Here is a 23,400-nt window from a genome sequence, read left to right as displayed (position 1 = left end):
CGGCGATGTAGCTCGCCACTTCCTGGCCCTCCGATCGTTGACACTTGTAGAACTGATATCTCGCCATCAAAATGCTTTCCTTAGGATTTAGGTGCTCCTGGACCAGCATACACAGTTCTTCATAGGATTTCTTGTTGGTTTAGCCGGGGCCAGGAGATTCTTTGAGGCCATAGGTTGTTGCCCCGCAGACAGTTTGGAGGATTGCCCTTCGTTTGGTCGCGTTCTCGACCCCTTCCAGCTCGTTGGCCACGAAGTATTGATTGAGTCTCTCCACGAAGACCTCCCAATCGTCCCCCCCCCCCCCCCCCGAGAACTTCTCCAGGATGCTGACTGTTCTTTGCATTTTCGCGCGGTTGTTCGTTACCTTGTCGCCAATTGTTACACGCATAATAAATGGTCAGACCGAGTACAGTGTGTAATGAGCAAGTGTGACCTTAGCTCCTTTATTATAGCTCCAGAGTGCAGATACCTCGTGGGTGGCCTGCTTATATACTGTGCTCCCAAGGTCTGCTGGGATCCCTTGGGACGCCAACAGGTAGGCCCTCTGGTGGACAGGTGTGATGCAGGTTACAAGGGGTTAAATACATAACAGAGTATAACGTTGGAAAGTGTGAGGTCATGCATTTTGGCAGAAAAAAAATCAAAAAGAGCAAGTTATTATTTAAATGGAGAAAAATTGCAAAGTGCTGCAATACAGCGGGACCTGGGGGTACTTGTGCATGAAACAAAAAAAGGTTGTATGATCAGGAAGCCCAATGGAATCTTGGCCTTTATTACAAAGGGGATGGAGTATAAAAGCAAGGAAGTCTTACTACAGTTATACAGGGTATTGGTGAGGCCACACCTGGAATACTGCGTACAGTTTTGGTTTCCATATTTAAGAAAGGATATACTTGCTTTGGAGGCAGTTCAGAGAAGGTTCACTAGGTTGATTCCGGAGATGAGGGGGTTGACTTATGAGGAAAGGTTGAGTAGATTGGGCCTCTACTCATTGGAATTCAGAAGAATGAGAGGTGATCTTATCGAAAGGTATAAGATTATGAGAGGGCTTGACAAGGTGGATGCAGAAAGGATGTTTCCACTGATAGGGGAGACTAGAACCAGGGGGCATAATCTTATAATAAGTGGCCGCCCATTTAAAACTGAGACGAAGAGGTATTTTCTCTGAGGGTTGTAAATCTATGGAATTCACTGCCTCAGAGAGCTGTGGAAGCTGGGTCATTGAATAAATTTAAGACAGAGATAGATAGTTTCTTAACCGATAAGGGGTTATGGGGAGCGGGCAAGGAAGTGGACCCGAGTCCATGATCAGATCAGCCATGATCATATTAAATGGCGGAACAGGCTCGGGGGACCGTACGGCCTACTCCTGCTCCTATTTCTTATGTTCTTATGTTCGTTGCCTAAACCTCTCCACCTTTCTACCTCTCTTTCCTCCTTCAAGACACCCCATAAAACCTACCTCTTCGACTAAACTTTTGGTCACTTGCACTAATTTCTGCTTATGCAGCTCAGTGTCAAATGTTTTAATCTCATAATACTCCTGTGAAGCTCATTGGGACATTTCACGACATTAAAGACACTATATAAATACAAGTTGTTAATTTAACGTCGTTTCCTTCCTTGATGTGGAATTGAGACACAAATTGAAACAAAATATCTTTCCCAATAAATGATATGCAAATTTCAAGTTCATTTAATTTGTTGAAACCAACATATAACTGTTCTACTCGTAGATATAAAAGCACTATTTAGATATTTACCACAGAAAGAATTAAGTATTGGGAAAAATAACCAGCTCCACCTTCTGATAAACCATTTAGTAACAAAAAGCTTCAGCTCCCTTTCAGGTATCAACGGATTTCCCAGGTTCAGTGTCACATGCAGCCAACACAGAAAAATGGCAAGTTCTACCCTATTTCAACAGCAGAACTTCTGCTTCTTCCAGTCCTCCACCTTCCCCAGTACATTTTCACCAGCACTACCTCAGTCCCAACAAGGACTTCCTACTGCCTCCTCCTGCCCTCCCTCCCCCCCCATTCCCATCTCCTCAAAGGAGCCTTAGCTCTCAACTCCCACATCAACATTTTGTTGGTTCCCAAGCCTCGAGCAATCACCAACCCAGCGTGTCTCATCATTGTTTTCTGCATCGACATCTACTCATATCAATCTGCATCAATAAATAAGCGCAACAGATCTAGAATACATGCCTAATGGTCTTCAAGTCATCCAGCGAGAGTTGATTTACTTCAATACCCTTATTTTCTGCCAAGTGAACAGCTCTTCCAGAAGCACTATGCGCTTCCCTAAACGGCATCTACAATGAGACAGATCTGGTCAAGAATTATAATCACAAAATATAAACAGACTTAAAAATAGACACAAACAATAAGTTTAGCTATGTGGTAATGGAATTTCTAACTATATAGTTCTAAACAGTGATCATTATACAGTGTGACGTTTGTAGTCTTTATCAGAACTAGGCAGCACAGACCTATTTAAAGAGAGGCTGCTTTAGAAATCAGAGTACTAGAGCTTAACCAGACTGAGTTGAAAAGACTGTGCCATTGAAACCATGGTTAAATTTCTGTAATGATGGAAAGCTTTAACAAAACAAGGCACAAAAGGTACAAAAACAAGATCACAGTTCAGTCATTTAGACTTTCCATCCTTTAACTCTGCTGAATGCACGAGAGGCTGTAACAACATCCTGTCTAAATCTGTATTTCTAAGGATTATTTCACATAAAAACAAAGACAACGGATTTTATTTTTATTATCACTGTTAAAGTGCCATCAAATTTAATGAAACAACGCAATCTGTGCATTCATGAAACCAGAAAGGAATGCAGAATCAAGATGCATGTTCCAATTTCATCAATGGGATTGATATTCTAATAAAGTACAATTTCTTAATTAGCATCATCATAGCACAGCAACAGTCTACTTCAAGAAACTGTGGAAACTACATTAAAGTCACCTGCAATGAGAAAGTTCGAGGTTTACTGAGTGGATATAGCAGCAGAATATGGCTGAGCAAAGCCACGGATCTTATTGGCCAACCAGAGGTTGGTGGGTGAGCACTTGCATTACTGTACTCGATGCCCAGTGGCTCTCGATAGCACAGCAGGATAGCCCAAGCTCTAGGCTGTAATGCACCAGCTGATCTTAAATAGATCTGTCTGGAATTGGTCAATGGAAGCAGCCTGATGGCAGATGGATCAGACTTCTTTTTCCCCACTGTTATTACTGACTGGGGGGTTTCAAGGGAGATGTTCCTTGCTAATCCACAATGGTCACATCTCTGGAAGTGCTCCAGTTGCTATACCCAAGCAACTGCCAAATTCACTGGGTGATGTTATGGGTATTAAAATTAAAAGTTTCAGCCTCACCTTCTTTCGAACCAAGTAATAGGCCAGATCTGTAGCCAGCATGTCTGGGCTCAAAGCTTTCTTCATGGAATTTTCATGAACCTTCAGGAAAAAGTAACATCACATACAATTAACTAAACAGTGTTTTCTTAAAAGGGGCAGAAAGATCTTGGGGAAATGCTTCTTGTTCAAAGCAAATCTCTCTTCCACCCCCCCACCACCCCCACCCGACTTACAGAAAAAAACATTAGCCTCAAGAGAATTTGGAGTAATGCTTTAAAAAAAAAATCAGCAAGGAGACAGTCAAATAGTAGACTAGTATTGTCTCAACAAACAATACTCAGCTTGGACTTTCCTCCCTGATTCCTACAAGTATTTAACAAGAATTTAAGTATTTGCCACAGCGTTGTGTGAAAGTCGCACTGCCTCTGCAACTAGACAAGTGCCAGGAATAATTAAAAAAAAGTAACATTTATTAGAATTAAGTACAAATCTAAAGCTAGTTACAGAATAGTTCCTGTTCTAGTTAGAGTAATAGATCTAAAGTGTTTAAATTAATAGCAGTTAAATGTCAATCACATAATTAGCAAGACATTTTAATTTTTAGTGATTTTTTGCTCGGATGTCAAATCCAAAGGAACGGAACAGTTTTCCCAATTGTCATCAAATGTCTGCATCAAGTGGATGCCCAGGTCGTGTACAGATTAAAACTCCCTTCGTTTGATCCTAATCATGTTCTTCGGTTTTGTCCCAGAAAAGCTACTGCGGTAGCGTGAATCTTTCCACTTCCCATACCAGAGTGAAACTTGTCAATTTTGTGCCAAATTGAGCCAGTTTAGCACGGTGGGCACATGCTCTCCAGGACTGACATTAATGGGCTGGAATTTCCAATGGCTTACTGCCTGGTTTCTGGGCGGTATTGGCCATTGTGGGCGGTAATCAGGTGAGCGAAAAATTTCCTTACCCGAGTTACGGTGGCGGTTTTGAGGTACCGCTGGGGAGTGAACTGCCGGCATGCATCATCCTCAGACCGCCCTGGCGCAATGTTTGGCTGAGCGGTGACCCGTAGGTAAATTTTTTTAAATGCCCATGAGGATCAGTGGAGCTGGGCGGTAGGTGAGTAGCTCTTCAAGAAAAATGTTAGTAATTGTTTTTTTTACAAATTATTTAAAAATGTGTTGTGGTGATTTAGTTTTAGTTTTAAAGGGCCCAAGTTTCGGGCTGCTCCTAAAACGGTGCAGCCTGGAGCTGGACGCCCGTTTTTCGCGCCACAAAGTGCGCCTAAAAAAACCTCACCTATTCCCCGGCTCCCTGCAGGTCCTCTGGAGCTGGGCGCGGCGCAGCATGAGCTGTGGGGGTCGGAGCCAGGTACTTGCGCTGAAAACAGTGCCGGGACATCTGCACATGCGCGCTATAGTGGGTGCGCATGTGCAGTAGCTCCAGGCGCCCAAAACTGTGGGAGGGGCCCGAAGTATGCAGCCCCTAGCCCTGGCCGAATGGCCTCACTGGGGCTGCGTGGATAAGGCTCACCTCCCACCTGACCTGACTTGACTCCCGCTCCCCGGACCGGACCAGACCTGACCCCCACTCTCCCCACCCCGCCCCGGCGACCCGACCTCTGCTCCCCCAACTTCCCCCCCCGGCGACCCGACTTCCGCTTTCCCCGCCCCCCCGACCTCCGCTTTCCCTGCCCACCCTCCCCCCCCCCCGGCGACCCGACCTCCACTTCCCCCCTCCACCCCCCCGGCGACACGACTTCCGCGACTCTCTCTCCTCCCTCCCTCCCTCTCTCTCTCTCTCTCTCTCTCTCTCTCTCTCTCTTTCCCCCCTCCCCTCGCTGTTAGAAACACAGATTCTGACAGACAGAGAATGAGAGACACACACACAGACAGAGAGATAGAGACACTGACAGAGACACACTGGGGGGGCCGTCCCAGCACGCTGTTGGAGGACTCCCGGTGCTGCAGTCGGTAAGTAGAAAATGTTTTATTTATTGATTTTTAAATTTATTTTATTTTTTATTAATTTTTTTTGATTGATTTATTGGTTGATTTATCATTTATTATTGCTGATGGCTCTTTATTTGTAAAACTGAAGTGTTTAATGTTTGTAAACTTCCCTTTAAACCCCCCCCCATTCCCTACGCCTGATTTGTAACCTACGCCTGATTTTCTAAAGTGTAGACAAGGTTTTTCTGAGCGTACAAAAATCTACACTTACTCCATTCTAAGTTAGTTTAGAGTAAGTTTTCACTGCCTAAACTTTCAAAACAGGCGTAAGTGGCCGGACACACCCCCGTTTGAAAAAAAAAATCTGTTCCAAAGTGAAACTGTTCTAACTGACTAGAACTGGAGCAAACTAAATGCCGAGAATTGCAATTTCTAAGATACTCCATTCCAAACCAGTTGCTCCAAAAAAACAGGAGCAACCCAGGCCAAAACTTGGCCCCAAAGTGTCTTGGGAATGTTTTTAAAAATTTTTTAGTTGATGTTTTTTGAAAAATTATTTTTATTGTTTTTCTGGTGTAAGGCCCAACCCGCAGCCTCAGGGTAAATTTTTATTGATTTTTAAAATTTTTCGCCCATTTTGTTTACAAACCGCCCAATTGATATTAATTTGCACTTTCTGCCCAGAATGGGGGTGCAAGACCCATGGTTTTTGCTCGGTGGATTTAAAATTTTGGGGGGGGGGTTTTGCCGGCGATAATCTTCCCAGTCTTAGCGGTCTTTTGGGCAGCAATCGGGCGCTGCCGGGCTGATAGGAAATTCTAGCCCACTGTCCTTACAACCAGCAGATAGAGGAATCTCTGATTCCACCATTCTGCGTTGGATTCCGATCAAGGCCCCAGGCATGAAATGCAGAAGTTTAGCCCACTGGGCTACTCAGCATTCATTTTATTCTGAAGGTTGAAAGAGGCTATTACCTGTAATGTAGAGAAGACGCCAGATGCCACTTGGAGTACGGCAGTGAGGGTGTCAATGCATTCAAACATCGCCTCTTTGTCTTCCTGTACAAGTGAAACAAATTCTCAATATCAGTAATAGGCAACACTATTTTCCTCTTTCCTTCCTTTCTTACCATTCCCATTTTTCTTCCCCTCTTCAAAACAAATATATGCATTTCTTGCTGATGTACAGGAAAAGGGCTTTGGGCAGAGAGCAGGACAGTGGAATTTGTTTGGCTTGTTCTAGCAACCCAGGCAAAATGGGCTGAATGGCCTCCTTATTTGCTCTAAACCTCTATGGTTCTATAGAAACATAGAAACATAGAAAATAGGTGCAGGAGTAGGCCATTCGGCCCTTCTACCTGCACCGCCATTCAATGAGTTCATGGCTGAACATGCAACTTCAGTACCCCATTCCTGCTTTCTCACCATACCCCTTGATTCCCCTAGTAGTAAGGACTTCATCTAACTCCTTTTTGAATATATTTAGTGAATTGGCCTCAACAACTTTCTGTGGTAGAGAATTCCACAGGTTCACCACTCTCTGGGTGAAGAAATTCCTCCTCATCTCGGTCCTAAATGGCTTCCCCCTTATCCTTAGACTGTGTCCCCTGGTTCTGGACTTCCCCAACATTGGGAACATTCTTCCTGCATCTAACCTGTCTAACCCCGCCAGAATTTTAAACGTTTCTATGAGGTCCCCTCTCATTCTTCTGAACTCCAGTGAATACAAGCCCAGTTGATCCAGTCTTTCTTGATAGGTCAGTCCCGCCATCCCGGGAATCAGTCTGGTGAACCTTCGCTGCACTCCCTCAATAGCAAGAATGTCCTTCCTCAGGTTAGGAGACCAAAACTGTACACAATACTCCAGGTGTGGCCTCACCAAGGCCCTGTACAATTGTAGCAACACCTCCCTGCCCTTGTACTCAAATCCCCTCGCTATGAAGGCCAACATGCCATTTGCTTTCTTAACCGCCTGCTGTACCTGCATGCCAACCTTCAATGACTGATGTACCATGACACCCAGGTCTCTTTGCACCTCCCCTTTTCCTAATCTGTCACCATTCAGATAATAGTCTGTCTCTCTGTTTTTACCACCAAAGTGGATAACCTCACATTTATCCACATTATACTTCATCTGCCATGCATTTGCCCACTCACCTAACCTATCCAAGTCGCTCTGCAGCCTCATAGAATCCTCCTTGCAGCTCACACTGCCACCCAACTTAGTGTCATCCGCAAATTTGGAGATACTACATTTAATCCCCTCGTCTAAATCATTAATGTACAGTGTAAACAGCTGGGGCCCCAGCACAGAACCTTGCGGTACCCCACTAGTCACTGCCTGCCATTCTGAAAAGTCCCCATTTACTCCTACTCTTTGCTTCCTGTCTGACAACTAGTTCTCAATCCATGTCAGCACACTACCTCCAATCCCATGTGCTTTAACTTTGCACATTAATCTCTTGTGTGGGACCTTGTCGAAAGCCTTCTGAAAGTCCAAATATACCACATCAACTGGTTCTCCCTTGTCCACTCTACTGGAAACATCCTCAAAAAATTCCAGAAGATTTTTCAAGCATGATTTCCCTTTCACAAATCCATGCTGACTTGGACCTATCATATTACCTCTTTCCAAATGCACTGCTATGACATCCTTAATAATTGATTCCATCATTTTACCCACTACCGATGTCAGGCTGACCGGTCTGTAATTCCCTGTTTTCTCTCTCCCTCCTTTTTTAAAAAGTGGGGTTACATTGGCTACCCTCCACTCCATAGGAACTGATCCAGAGTCAATGGAATGTTGGAAAATGACTGTCAATGCATCCACTATTTCCAAGGCCACCTCCTTAAGTACTCTGGGATGCAGTCCATCAGGCCCTGGGGATTTATCGGCCTTCAATCCCATCAATTTCCCCAACACAATTTCCCGACTAATAAGGATTTCCCTCAGTTCCTCCTCCTTACTAGACCCTCCGACCCCTTTTATATCCGGAAGGTTGTTTGTGTCCTCCTCAGTGAATACCGAACCAAAGTACTTGTTCAATTGGTCCGCCATTTCTTTGTTCCCCGTTATGACTTCCCCTGATTCTGACTGCAGGGGACCTACGTTTGTCTTTACTAACCTTTTTCTCTTTACATATCTATAGAAACTTTTGCAATCCATCTTATTGTTCCCTGCAAGCTTCTTCTCGTACTCCATTTTCCCTGCCCTAATCAAACCCTTTGTCCTCCTCTGCTGAGTTCTAAATTTCTCCCAGTCCCCGGGTTCGCTGCTATTTCTGGCCAATTTGTATGCCACTTCCTTGGCTTTAATGCTATCCCTGATTTCCCTCGATAGCCACGGTTGAGCCACCTTCCCTTTTTTATTTTTACGACAGACAGGAATGTACAATTGTTGTAGTTCATCCATGCGGTCTCTAAATGTCTGCCATTGCCCATCCACAGTCAACCCCTTCAGTATCATTCGCCAATCTATCCTTGCCAATTCACGCCTCATACCTTCAAAGTTACCCTTCTTTAAGTTCTGGACCATGGTCTCTGAATTAACTGTTTCATTCTCCATCCTAATGCAGAATTCCACCATATTATGGTCACTCTTCCCCAAGGGGCCTCGCACAACGAGATTGCTAATTAATCCTCTCTCATTACACAACACCCAGTCTAAGATGGCCTCCCCCCTAGTTGGTTCCTCGACATATTGGTCTAAAAAACCATCCCTTATGCACTCCAGGAAATCCTCCTCTACCGTATTGCTTCCAGTTTGGTTAACCCAATCTATGTGCATATTAAAGTCACCCATTATAACTGCTGCACCTTTATTGCACGCACCCCTAATTTCATGTTTGATGCCCTCCCCAACATCACTACTACTGTTTGGAGGTCTGTACACAACTCCCACTAACGTTTTTGTCCTTTGGTATTCTGCAGCTCTACCCATATAGATTCCACATCATCCAAGCTAATGTCCTTCCGAACTATTGCCTTAATTTGCTCCTTAACCAGCAATGCTATCCCACCTCCTTTTCCTTTTATTCTATCTTTCCTGAATGTTGAATACCCCTGGATGTTGAGTTCCCAGCCCTGATCATCCTGGAGCCACGTCTCCGTAATCCCAATCACATCATATTTGTTAACATCTATTTGCACAGTTAATTCATCCACTTTATTGCGGATACTCCTTGCATTAAGACACAAAGCCTTCAGGCTTGTTCTTTTAACACCCTCTGTCCTTTTAGAATTTTGCTGTACAGTGGCCCTTTTTGTTCTTTGCCTTGGGTTTCTCTGCCTTCCACTTTTCCTCATCTCCTTTCTGTCTTTTGCTTTTGCCTCCTTCTATGATGCTATGAGTGCTGGGTGTTCTCCTGTAACCCATCAAAGTGGTCATGATGCAGCATCCAGTCTGTCACCTTGGTGGGGAGATGCAAAAAGGGGATTGGTATGATTTTTAAAAATTCAAATTGATTCGCTGGATGTCGGTGCCACTAGCAAGGTCAGCATTTATTGCCCATCCCTAGTTGCCCCAAGAAGGTAGTGGTGGGCCTTCTTGTTTAATGCTTTGAAACAACCAATTGGCTTGCTGGGCCACCAGAGAGTACTTGAGTTAATTCTGTTGGTGTGGGACTACAGTCACATATGGGCCAGACCAGGCAAGGATGGCAGGGTTCCTTGCCTAAAAGGACATTAGTGAACCAGTTGGGTGTTTCCAACAATCCAACAGATTCTTGGTCATTTTTACTGATACCAGCTTTTTATTTACAGATTTAAAAAAAAAAACAATTCAAATTCTCAAACTGCAACTATAGGAGTTGAACTCAATCTCTGGAGTACTAGTCCGGTAAAATAACCACTATGCTACCGTACCCAGGATGGATTCATTCAAGAGTTAATGAGCTAGCTATCAAAACTGCTACCTTTATCAGACTGAGACAAATAGATAAGTTAACATATTTAAATACTTCTGATAAACATTTACACGTTAAGACTGGAATGTCTGATGGTTTAAGGGCCATAGGAGCTAGTTTCAAGAAGAGTCTACCCAGATATGGGCAGTAGCCAGTTTAATTGTCAGCTCTATTGGCCAACATCCAGATAGAGGACGATCAGAGGTGCAGATGCCAAACTATATGTTGAAGGGCCACAAAAGAACACAACTCCCCTTGTTCGGGGTCAGTTGGTAAGGACTGCTGGGACAGGCAAGCAAGGCCCAGACCAGTCTAGCTGAAGGAACTAGCCAGGTCCAGAACAAGCCTTGCTCTAATTCAGTGAATGGGCTGACTAAAGAAAAGTGTTAATTAGGCAGCTAACTGGAGCAGTGTGGTGATTTTTTTTCTTTCTTATTTATGAGGGGGCAGTGGGGGGGGGGGGCGGGGGGGGGGGACCAAGTTGAACAAAGGTAAGATTTGCTATAACAGTTCATCAGTATATACACTACTAACTATCAAATGCTTTAAACTGCTTTATTTTGCGAAGTGCCAATTTCTCCCAGTCCTCAGGTTTGCTGCTTTTTCTCACCAACTTATATGACTCTTCCTTGGATTTAACACTATCCCTAATTTCCCTTGTTAGCCACAGTTGAGCTACCTTCTTTATTCCAGACAGGGATGTATAATTGTTGAAGTTTATCCATGTAATCTATAAATGTCTGCCATTGTCTATCCACTGTCAACCCTATAAGTATCATTTGCCAGTCTATCCTTGCCAATTCACGTCTCATACCATCAAAGTTACCTTTCCTTAAGTTCAGGACCCTAGTCTCTGAATTAACACTGTCACTCTCCATCTTAATAAAGAATTCTACCATATTATGGTTACTCTTCCCCAGGGGGCTTCGCACAACAAGATTGCTAATTAGTTCTTTCTCATTACACAACACCCAGTCTAGGATGGCCAGCTCTCCAATTGGTTCCTTGACATATTGGTCTCGAAAGCCATCCCTAATACACTCCAGGAAATCCTCCTCCACCACATTGCTACCAACTTGGTTAACCCAATCTCTACGTAGATTAAAGTCACCCATGATAACTGCTGTACCTTTATTGCACGTATCCCTAATTTCTTGTTTGATGCCATCCCCGACCTCACTACTACTGTTTGGTGGTCTGTACACAACTCCCACTAGCGTTTTCTGCCCTTTGGTATTCCGCAGCTCTACCCATACAGATTCCACATCATCCAAACTAATGTCCTTCCTTACTATTGCGTTAATTTCCTCTTTAACCAGCAATGCTATCCCACCTCCTTTTCCTTTCTGTCTATCCTTCCTGACTGTTGAATACCCCTGGATGTTGAGTTCCCAGCCTTGGTCACCCTGGAGCCATGTCTCTGTAATCCCAATTATATCATAATCGTTAATAGCTGCCTGCGCAGTTAATTCATCCACTTTATTAAGAATACTCCTCGCATTGAGGCACAGAGCCTTCAGGCTTGTCTTTTTAACACTCTTTGTCCCTTTAGAATTATGCAGGCCAGTGGTGAGTCAGCTAGAAACAATATAAAAAGAGAGGGCTTGGTGCAGACTTGCTCGAAGTTCAGTGGCAGGTCAGAGTGCAAAGGTAAGAGTTTGGTAAGTGGGAGAACTTTAAGCGTTAATCCCTTTTAAACCATTTCAAGGTTGGTGTAAATTACTAGTGACAATTTCTAGTAGCTTCTAAAGGTAATATATGAACTTGGCTAGGTGACAGGAAACAGACAGTAGTGGTGAACAGTTATTTTTCTGACTGGAGGTAGGTACAGTAATGTTCCCCAATGGTCGGTACTAGGACCACTGCTTTTCTTGATATGTATCAATGACTAACAGGGCTGTAGCAATACCTGCACTCCTGTATGGTTCAGAGATATGGACCATGTACAGTAGACACCAAGTTGCTGGAGAAATATCACCAACGATGTCTCCGCAAGATCCTGCAAATCCCCTGGGAGGACAGGCACACCAACATCAGCATCCTCATTCAGGCTAACATCCCCAGCATTGAAGCACTGATCACACTCGATCAGCTCTGCTGGGCAGGCCACATAGTCCGCATGCCAGACACTAGACTCCCAAAGCAAATGATCTACTTGGAGCTCCTTCATGGCAAACGAGCCAAAGATGGGCAGCAGAAACGCTACAAGGACACCCTCAAAGCCTCCCTGATAAAGTGCAACATCCCCACTGACACCTGGGAGTCCCTGGCCCAAGACCGCCCTAAATGGAGGAAGTGCATCCGAGAGGGCGCTGAGCACCTCGAGTCTCAACGCCGAGAGCATGCAGAAATCAAGTGCAGATAGCAGAAAGAGCATGCGGCAAACCAATCCCAGCCACCCCTTCCCTCAACGACTATCTGTCCCACCTGTGACAGAGTCTGTGGCTCTCGTATTGGACTGTTCAGCCACCAAAGAACTCACTTCAAGAGTGGAAGCAAGTCTTCCTCGATTCCGAGGGACTGCCTATGATGATGATGGATGGATGATGCACTTGGGTCTACAGGGTACAATTTCAAAGTTTGCAGATGACATAAAACTTGGAAATATTGTGAACAGTGAGGAGGATAGTGATCGACTTCAAGAGGACATTGACATAGGTGGAATGGGCAGACACGTGGCAGATGAAATTTGATGCAGAAAAGTGCAAGGTGATACATTTTGGTAGAAAGAATGAGGAGAGGCAATATAAACTAAAGGGTACAATTCTAAAGGGGGTGCATGAACAGAGAGACTTCGGGGTATAAGTGTACAAATTGTTGTAGATGGCAGGGCAGGTTGAGAAAGCAGTTAAAATAGCCTCGAGGGCTTCATAAATAGGGGCATAGAGTACAAAAGCAAGGAAGTTATGATGAAATTTTATATAACACTGGACTGGCCTCAACTGGAGCATTGTGTCCAATTCTGGGCACCGCACTTTAGGAAGGATGTGAAGGTCCTGGAGAGGGTGCAGAAAAGATTTCCAAGAATGGTTCCAGTTACGTGGACAGACTGGAGAAGCTGGGGTTGTTCTCTTTAGAGCAGAGAAAGTTGAGAGGAGATTTGATAGAGCTATTCCAAATCACGAGGGTCTAGATGGAGTAAATAGAGAGAAACTGTTCCCATTGGTGGAAGGGTCGAGAACCAGAGGACACAGATTTAAGGTGATTGGCAGAATAACCAAAGGCAACATGAGGAAAACCTTTTTACCCAGCAAGTGGTTAGGATCTGGAATGCACTGCCCGAGAGGGTGGTGGAGGCAGACTCAATCAAGACTTTCAAAAGGGAATTGGATAAGTACCTGAAGGAAAAAGATTTGCGGGGCTACAGGGAAAGGGCGGGGTGTGGGATTAGCTGACGTGCTCTTGCAGAGAGGGGGCACAGGCTCGATGGGCCGAATGGCCTCTTGTGCTGTAACCATTCTATGATTTGAACGGTCTGTCTCTGAAGTGATAATCAGTCCAACTTTTGGAAGATCGAAGAAGTGCACGTGGGGACTAACGCGACAATAACAATATCCAGTTCACATAACAAAGAGGCCTCATTGTTACATAGAAAATAGGTGCAGGAGTAGGCCATTTGGCCCTTCGAGCCTGCACCACCATTCAATATGATCATGGCTGATCATGCATTTCAGTACCCTATTCCTGCTTTCTCCTCATACCCCTTGATCCCTTTAGCCGTGAGGGCCACATCAAACTCCCTTTTGAATATATCTCAACTTTCTGTGGTAGAGAATTCCACATGCCCACAACTCTGAGTGAAGAAGTTTCTCCTTATCTCGGTCCTAAATGGCTTACCCCTTATATTTAGGCTGTGACCCCTGGTTCTGGACTTCCCCAACATCGGGAACATTCTTCCTGCATTTAACCTGTCCAATCCCATCAGAATTTTATATGTTTCTATGAGATCCCCTCTCATTCTTCTAAATTCCAGTGAATATAAGCCTAGTCGATCCAGTCTTTCATCATATGTCAGTCCTACCATCCTGGGAATCAGTCTGGTGAACCTTCGCTGCACTCCCTCAATAGCAAGAATGTCCTTCCTCAGATTAGGAGACCAAAACTGCACACAATATTCAAGGTGTGGCCTCACCAACGCCCTGTACAACTGCAGTAAGACCTCCCTGCTCCTATACGCAAATCCTCTCATGATGAAGACCAACATGCCATTTGCCTTCTTCACCACCTGCTGCACCTGTATGCCAACCTTCAATGACTGATGTACCATGACACCCAGGTCTCATTGCACCTCCCCTTTACCAATTTGTCACCATTCAGATAATATTCAGCCCTCCTGTTTTTACCACCAAAGTGGATAACCTCACATTTATCCACATTATACCACATCTGCCATGTATTTGCCCACTCACCTAACCTGTCCAAGTCACCCTGCAGCCTCTTAGTATCCCTAAAGCCCTAAAGCCGCCATGCTTTTGCATGTCCAGATATTGGGATGTGTAAGTAAATTCCTTTCTGTGAGGGATGTAAAGGATGCTTATGGGAGAGATTGAGGTGGCTAACCCGAGAGAATGTCCAAGATAGATCTGAAATTGGTAACACATCTCAAGCTGGCCTGTGTGTGTCATGCTGTCTTTCCAAATTCCAAGTTCAGATTCCAACAAAGGATAGTGATTTAGCCATCTTTCAAATTGGCTACTGGGTTCAACTAACTTGCACAACTCCTTTACAGTGTTGTCACTACAACTTCAGGAAAACTGTTCTCATGCTTACATTATAAGCTATTTTTTCCCCACCAGAATTTAAAAAAAGTCCAATTGTGGACTTATGAAGTTTTTGTACTACAACTCATTTGAACTGTTAAAAATGGTGATCAAGTAATGAGGAGAAATATTTTGATGTATAGGATGAATGTATTTATAGTGTCTTTTCACATCACGACATTCCCAAGGCGCTTCACATCCAATAAATTACTCTTGAAGTGTAGTCACTGTTGTCATGTAAATGAATGCAGTAGAAATTTCACGAACAGCAATGAAATGAATGAAATGAATGAATTGTACACTAGGGTGAAGTACTAATCATCACAGTTCTACCAACTACATGGATGGTGGTGGTGGTAATAGTTTTATGTTATAAAAAAAGTTTTAAACAATTTTCTAAAACATTTTCAAAGACATTGTTTTTAAAACCTGAAGATTCGCTTTCAATATGAAAGCACTGCCAAATCTTTTTGGGAAGGGAAAGAAAAATGACATGAATGACTGAAACTTTACTGCTGAAGTATAATGAGACACATATCCTCAAACAGGTCCTGTATACCTGCAAATCCTTATTGTATGTGCTTGGCAGTCCCTTAAGATTCATTAAAAATCCAGAGCACTGTAAAAAGGAAAAAATATAAAGTTAGTAGAAAAATAGCAATGGGGAATAATAGCTTTCAAACATTGCAAAATCTGGTGATTTGACGGCACACACATATACTAGGCTGCTGGCGAAGTATCAAATTATACCAGTGTGCAAGTCATATCATCCAGATCATTAAAAAATTGCACTGAAATTTCAAATTATGCAGTGGATTTTACAGCAAATGTCACATTTCTGCGACTCAGAACCAACTGAATAAAAATATTCTCAAATGCATCAGGCAACCATTCATGGAATTCTCTCGGCAGTTCGTGGATCTCCAACTGGCCGCTGTGACCCTGGGCAGGGGCTTGCGCTATCAGGGGAGGAGGGCTGGTAAACACCTGCGATAAACATCTATGTTGCCATTCCAACAACACCAGCTGAAAAGTTCACACAAGGACCAGACTCGGCCATGATGCCCTCGATGGACGAATAGCCTGCTGACACTCATTTTGTTACGGTTGTGAAAGATGGTCACTTGGCCAAGGTTCTGTAAAACTCAACTCCAGCAAAAGGAGGGGAAAATATTGCAGGTCAAAAAAAAATCTATTTCCAGGTAGAATAAGTTGACAGTGAGGAATTGCAAATTAGGAATTACAGCGGAAATCTAATTTTTGCACTGGGACTTGTTTCTGAATTCTAGTTTTAATGGGAATAAGTGAGCGAGTACACATGCATACATACAAAAGCTGAGATATAACAGTGCCGAGTCATGCATATTTTGCACTTTGTAGTACGTGTGTGGAAACATCAAACGCTCCCAGGTCAAATGTTGCATAAACCGCCACACAATTCTGGAAACGTGTCTTAATTTCTCAATATCTTGGCGACATATGAGGTTGCTTCCTTTGTTTCCCCCTCAAAAAAAAATGCACTTTTGAAATTGGGACATTTTCTTTCATGAGGAAACACACAAATACGAATCAATAGTTTAAATGTGACTGTATTTGGACTCATTCATTGACATTCAAAATGTGTGTCCCAGTTATAAATAATCAGAGAGTTCGAATGAGGGAACAGCTGAACTGATGTGATTCTTCAATTACACGGTCACACGATATCCTTACCCGCCCAAACACTCGGCCTGCCTTGCCTCGAATCAGCTCCAAACTGTCTGCATTCTTCTTCTGGGGCATCAGGCTACTCCCCGTGCTGAAAGAACAAGGAAACTCTGAGCACAATCAAACATCTAAATGGTCTATTGTATGTGCGTAGCAGTTGTTCTCTTACCCCACCCACACACACACACACACACACACACACACATAAATAATGCTCCTCGAAATGGAAGTGGACAAAGTAGTCTGCAGGCACGGAGTGATGGCAGCCTTTCAGACAGTTCCACTTCCTTTCACCATTAACCGTAACAAGCAAGTGCAACTTCCGCTTAAGGTACATTTATGTTGGGCAACTACTTGAGGAATCAGTTCTCCAAATGTCACTACCACAGCTGTGGAAACTTTCCTCAAATATAAACACGACAGTTTCTACAGCTGTCAGACTGACTTTATAACAACTTTGAGGGCGCAACGATTTTGGCCGCTCAGCCTGCCGGCAGCCATAGCTGAAATGGTCTATTTTGGTGGCATATATGACCCAACAACAGGGGTGTCACAATATTCACATCAGGTGTTTGCTCTTGGCTGCATCAGTGATCAACTCTAAAGTATATGGAATATAAATGAGATTAAAGTCCAAATATCAGTTGAAAGATTTAAGCTCAGGTCTCCTTATCAACAGTCTGAACAGTAACTTAGCAATGTACCTGCTGAGCTGACCTGGGTGACTTTTAAAAAAAAAGTTAAGGTAATTACCTCTACTTTTTCCACTTATCATCTATCTAAAGTTACAATTTCCTACATGCATATAACAACAACTGACCTCACAGGAAGATAAACATCTACGCTCAAACCAAAAGCCTCAAGATTTCACAGCAGAAATCCCATTGTTGTTACAAAACATCTATCCATAAAGGAATTATATCATTAAAAAAAGGCAACCAACACATCTATCTCGAACGATCCGCCCAAAGAGCATCATGGCCAAGATGGACATGTTGGTATTTTTGGATATATTTCTGGTTACACGTTGTCTAGGCTTCTTCATATAAGCCGTGGTTATCATTTTTCAACTGTCAACTGCAACCCCCGGAAAATGTATACATTTAATTCTAGATAAAACGTATACTTAACCCAAATAAATAATACATCACTCTTTGGCCATGGCTCCAATACATCTAAATTAATGAATATTGAATTACCTGTAGGCATCAGACAGGGTTACAAATCCAAATTCCTTGGTGCTGTAAATGATTATATCCTCAGATATCTTACTCAGGTGTATCTGACACAGGGAGCACCAGAACAGGATCTCAGCTTTAATAAATCAGAGAGAAATGTTAAGCACATAACCTATGGAAACAATTGTGGTGTTTCTTAGTACAAGTAAAATACACCCCCACACATGTATCTTAGAACTGCAATTCATTTGGTTTCAGAGACCTTGCAGAATTCCATCAGCTCCTCCTGTAGCAAAAAAAAAGGAAATAAACATCACAGCAGAACAAGCGTCAAATATTAAAGATGCTGGAAATCTGAAATGAATACAGAAAATGCTGGAAACACTCAGCAGGTCAGGCAGCATCTGTCATGAGAAGAGATGCAGCCTAATCCCATGTTGAGCATTTTGTGTTTTTGACTTGCAGCCGAATGCAAATAAGCAAGGTTTCATTACAGGTCACATCCATCATCACCGTCATCATAGGCAGTCCCTCAGAATCGAGAAAGACTTGTTCCACTCCGAAAGTGAGTTCTTTGGTGGCTGAACAGTCCAATGCGAGAGCCACAGACCCTGTCACAGGTAGGACAGACATTCGTCGGGGGAAGGGGTGGGTGGGACTGATTTGCCGCGCGCTCCTTCCACGGCCTGCAACTGACCTCTTCACGCTCGCGGCGTTGAGATTCGAAGTGCTCAACACCCTCCCGGATGCACTTTCTCCACCTAGGGCGGTCTTCGGCCAGGGGCTCCCAGGTGTCAGTGGGGATGTCGCACTTTATCAGGGAGGCTTTGAGGATGTCCTTGTAATGTTTCCGCTGCCCACCTTTGGCTCATTTGCCGTGAAGGAGCTCCACATAGACCAATTGCTTAGAGAGCCTCGTGTCTGGCATGCGAACCATGTGGCCTGCCCAACGAAGCTGATCGAGTGTGGTCAGTGCTTCAATGCTGGGGATGTTAGCCTGGGCGAGGACACGGATTTTGGTGCACCTGTCCTCCCAGGGGATTTGCAAGATCTTGCGGCGACATCGTTGGTGATATGTCTCCAGTGACTTGGTGTTTTCTGTGCATCGTCCATGCCTCTGATCCATATAGGCGGGCGGGTATTACTACAGCCCTGCAGACCATGAGTTTGGTGGTAGATTTAAGAGCCTGGTCTTCGAACACTCTTTTCCTCAGGCAGCCAAAGGCTGCACTGGTGCACTGGAGGCAATGTTGAATCTCCGCATCAATGTTTGCCTTTGTTGATAAAAGGCTCCCGAGATATGGGAAATGGTCCATGTTATCGAGGGACACGCCATGAATCTTGATGACTGGGGGGGGGGGGGGGGGGGGGTGGGCAGTGCTGTGCAACGAGGACAGGCTGGTGGAGGACCTTTGTCTTACAGATGTTAAGCGCAAGGCCCATGCTTTCATATGCCTCGGTGACTACATCGACTATATCCTGGAGTTCAGCCTCAGAATGTGCACAGACGCAGGCGTCGTCCGCGAACTGCAGCTCAACGACAGAGGTTGGGGTGATTTTGGACCTGGTCTGGAGGCGGCGTAGGTTAAACAGCTTCCCACTGGTTCTGTAGTTTAGTTTCACTCCAGCGGGGAGCTTGTTGATTGTGAGGTGGAGCATGGCGGGAGGAAGATTGAGAAGAGGGTTGGTGCGATGATGCAGCCCTGTTTGACCCTGGTCCGGACGCGGATCGGGTCAGTAATGGAATGGCTGGTAAGGATCACGGCCTGCATGTCATCGTGGAGCAGGCGAAGGATGTTGACAAACTTTTGGGGGCATCCAAAACGGAGGATGACGTTCCATAAGCCCTCACGGTTGACAGTGTCAAAGGTCTTTGTAAGATCATACGATTGATACAAATGAAGGTCATTTGGCCATCTTAGGTCATGCATACAGAAAATACCCCACAGTCTTTCCCACCATCCAACTACTTCTGAAATAATTCAAGGATTTCTGCCTCCACAGTCCTACCCAGGGGTTCATTTCATTGGTCATTTTGTGTAAAGAACATCCTTATATCAATACTAAATTTGCCTTTTGCTAGTTTGAACCAATGCTTCCTTGTCCTACAGTTTTGGTTGAAGGACTATTTTTGATCTATATTATTTCTACATGGTACACAAACTTATCTTCTCTCAGCTTATGTCTCTCCCGGTCTCTCTCTTCCTCCTACAACAACCTTCCAAGAATCTTCACTACATGAACTTGTTTCTCCCTCTCCTTATGTTTCAACAATTTAATAATGTTGGTTGGTTTCAGTACATCAATATCCTTATCTTTTACGTAGACGCTATATTTCCCTTCCTGTCCAAAAACTTAATCAAAAATCCTCACATACCCCCTTTCATTTCTTGAATTATCAGCATGGATATAAATAATCCCCTGTACAGAAAAACTTGTCATGAAATTCCTCCCATTTAACAGTCCATTCTCTTAATGCTTGTTTTGTAACTGAATCTTTGAAATGCACCATTAATCTCAGTTTCTCGTTCTGAATGCTTCTCTTAATGCTTTCTTTGTTATTGCAATCCTGCTAATCCGACAGAAGTGGTTATACAATACGATCTGGTCCCCTTCGTGTCTGATCCGCAATGTTTGAACTGTTGTGCAGATTCGGCAAACCGTGATAATTGTCCATATGCAACAACTCAAAAGCTATGACCACCACACTAAAGTAACTGTGCATGTGCTGTCCCCATCCCATCCTTGCTAGCTGGCTGGCTTTTTTCTCACCTCGTGGGTAGAACCCCTATTCTAGACAGAACCCCCATCTGATCAGACACGACTCTCAGAACCCTCTCGTATCGACCTGGCCCTCAAGCAAACCCCTTTGATCTAATTTCATTCCTTGGCAGAAATGTCAACTGCAAGATCATTTATTCCAGCTGATTTAAGTTTTTATTCATAAGCAACACCACAAAAGATACATATTGAATAGAGAATGCCTCAATACAATAACTTAAATATATTTAAGGCGGAGATAGACAGATTTTTGAGCGATAAGGGAATAAAGGGTTATGGGTAGCGGGCAGGGAAGTGGAGCGGAGTCCATGATCAGATCAGCCATGATCTTATTAAATGGCAGAGCAGGCTCGAGGGGCCAAATGGCCTACTCCTGCTCCTACTTCTTATGCTCTTACTTGTATAGCGCCTTTAATATAGTAAAACAAGGCACTTCTCAGGAGCATTATCAAACAAAATTTGAGACCGTGTCATAACAAGATATTAAGATAAGTGGCCAAAAGCTTGGTCAAAGAGGTAGATTTTAAGGAGCATCTTAAAAGAAGGAAAGATAGGTATAGAGGTTTGGGGAGGGAATTCCAGAGTTTAGGGCCCAGGCAGCTGAAGGCACGGCTGCCAATAGTGGAGCGATGAAAATCAGGGATGCGCTAGGCCAGAATTGGAGGAGCACAAAAATCTCAGAAGGGTTGTAGGACTGGAGTGGGTTAGATAGATAGGGAGGAGAGGGGCCACGGAAGGAACTGAACGCAAGGGTGAGAATTTTTAAATTAAGGTGTTAACCGAGCTGCAGAATCTTAAGAGAATTCCATTAGGTTGGTGGGTCAGGTGATCCAATGTTACACCATTTATATTTGAACAATCTGTGTTTACTCTCCATATAATCATCTAAAGATTGCTTACTTAGTGAATGGAATTGTACTTACCAACAAAGTCTCGTCCACTGGTTGCATCCATGCTGTTCAAACTAATGGTATCAAACTCCAGCTCTGAAAAGTCAAACAAGCAGTTTGGCAGTCAGTGTGATGCAGTTTAATTCTCGATGGACAAAAAACAAACTTGGTGGAGCTCCCATTTTAAGCAATTTAAACTCCAGTGAAGTTAGATGAAAATACAGCAGACTGGGTTTCTTTTTAAAAAATTGTCAGTAAGATTTCCTCCATTTTTCTTCAATTCCCTAATCATTTTTTCTCCTCTTCTCTCTTAGGCGGTCCCTCGAATCGAGGATGACTTGCTTCCACACAAAAAGGGATGAGTTCACAGGTGTTTCAATGAAGGACCTAAAATTCCAGGTCCCGAACTACATGTTGAAGGGTGGAAGATGCCTGTGCGTGGATTTTTTTAACGTGTGGTGTCCGTTGCACGCCAGCCACCACACGGGCTTGACAGAGCTAGGTCTTGGTCCAGTGGCAAGGATTAACCAGGGCGAGTGGAGACCTGCTCTGCTGCATGGACCTAGTGCGCACACATATCATAGTGTGGGTTGGCCCCTAAGCATCTTAGGCAACCAACAGCTGAAAGCACTCAAATCATCTTCCAGCCAGAGTTATTCTTGAAGTTGTATTTCCGACACAGAACATTCCGGAATATTTTAGGTTGCATTAAAGTCAATTAGGAATGCCAACAATTTTCATGGATCCAAAAATATGATAAGGAAAAATAAAAGTAATTAATCTTCTAACTTTACTCAATTCCGGATGAGCCCCACTGTGGTGCCATTTTTAGGGGGCATGTTTAAGAAGTAGGAGTCATTAAGAAGTTTGCAGATGATACAAAAATTGGCCATGTGGTTAATAGTGAGGAAGAACGCTATAGACTGCAGGAAGATATCAATGGATTGGTCAGGTGAGCAGAACAGTGGCAGATGGAATTCAATCCAGAGAAGTGTGAGATAATGCATTTTGGGAGGGCTAACAAGGCAAGGAAATACACAATAAATGGTAGGACACTGAGATGTGTAGAGGAACAGAGGGTCCTAGGAGTGCATGCCCACAGATCCCTGAAGGTAGCAGACCAGGTCGATGAGGTGGTTAAAAAGGCATATGGGATACTTTCCGTTATTAGCCGAGGCATAGAATACAAGAGCAGGGAGGTTATGCTAGAGCTGCAGATAACACTCGTTAGGCCACAGTTAGAGTACTGTGTACAATTCTAGTCATCTCATTACAGGAAAAATATGATTGCACTAGAGAGGGTACAGTGGAGATTTATGAGGATGTTCCCTGGACTGGAACATTTCAGCTATGAGGAAAGATTAGATAGGCTAGGGTTGTTTTCTTTGGAACAGAGGAGGCTGAGGGGAAATTTAATTGAGGTGTGTAAAATTATGAAGGGCCTGATGAAATACATCCCAGGATATTAAAAGACATGGCGGAAGTTATAGCAGATGCATTCGTTATAATCTATCAAAATTCTCTGGACTCTGGGGAGGTGCCATCGGATTGGAAAGCAGCTAATGTAACGCCTCTGTTTAAAAAGGGGGGCAGACAAAAGGCAGGTTAGTTTAACATCTGTAGTGGGGAAAATGCTTGAAGCTATCATTAAGGAAGAAATAGCGGGACATCTAGATAGGAATAGTACAATCAAGCAGACGCAGCATGGATTCATGAAGGGGAAATCATGTGTAACTAACTTACTGGAATTCTTTGAGGATATAACGAGCATGGTGGATAGAGGTGTACTGATGGATGTGGTGTATTTAGATTTCCAAAAGGCATTCGATAAGGTGCGGGAGGAGAGGGAGGGAGGCAGAGGG

General features: G+C 43.8%; 1 protein-coding gene across 3 annotated transcripts in view; it reads right to left on the bottom strand.

The window, feature by feature from the left end:
• asl (argininosuccinate lyase) overlaps positions 1-23,400 on the bottom strand; it is a 47,177-nt gene that overhangs the window by 6,844 nt on the left and 16,933 nt on the right. For all 3 annotated transcript variants that reach the window (XM_070857203.1, XM_070857202.1, XM_070857201.1), the window contains 7 exons: positions 21,572-21,634; positions 17,889-18,003; positions 16,696-16,780; positions 15,542-15,601; positions 6,294-6,377; positions 3,392-3,472; positions 2,211-2,317 (listed from right to left, as the gene is read on the bottom strand). In XM_070857203.1, the coding sequence (XP_070713304.1) occupies positions 2,211-2,317; positions 3,392-3,472; positions 6,294-6,377; positions 15,542-15,601; positions 16,696-16,780; positions 17,889-18,003; positions 21,572-21,634 (595 nt within the window). The remainder of the gene's footprint in view (positions 1-2,210; positions 2,318-3,391; positions 3,473-6,293; positions 6,378-15,541; positions 15,602-16,695; positions 16,781-17,888; positions 18,004-21,571; positions 21,635-23,400) is intronic.

This window comes from Pristiophorus japonicus, chromosome 16, assembly GCF_044704955.1.
Source record: "Pristiophorus japonicus isolate sPriJap1 chromosome 16, sPriJap1.hap1, whole genome shotgun sequence".
Taxonomy (NCBI): Eukaryota; Metazoa; Chordata; class Chondrichthyes; family Pristiophoridae; genus Pristiophorus; species Pristiophorus japonicus.
The sequence above is the reverse complement of the archived record's forward strand: the minus strand, read 5'-3'. Positions and strand labels throughout refer to the sequence as shown.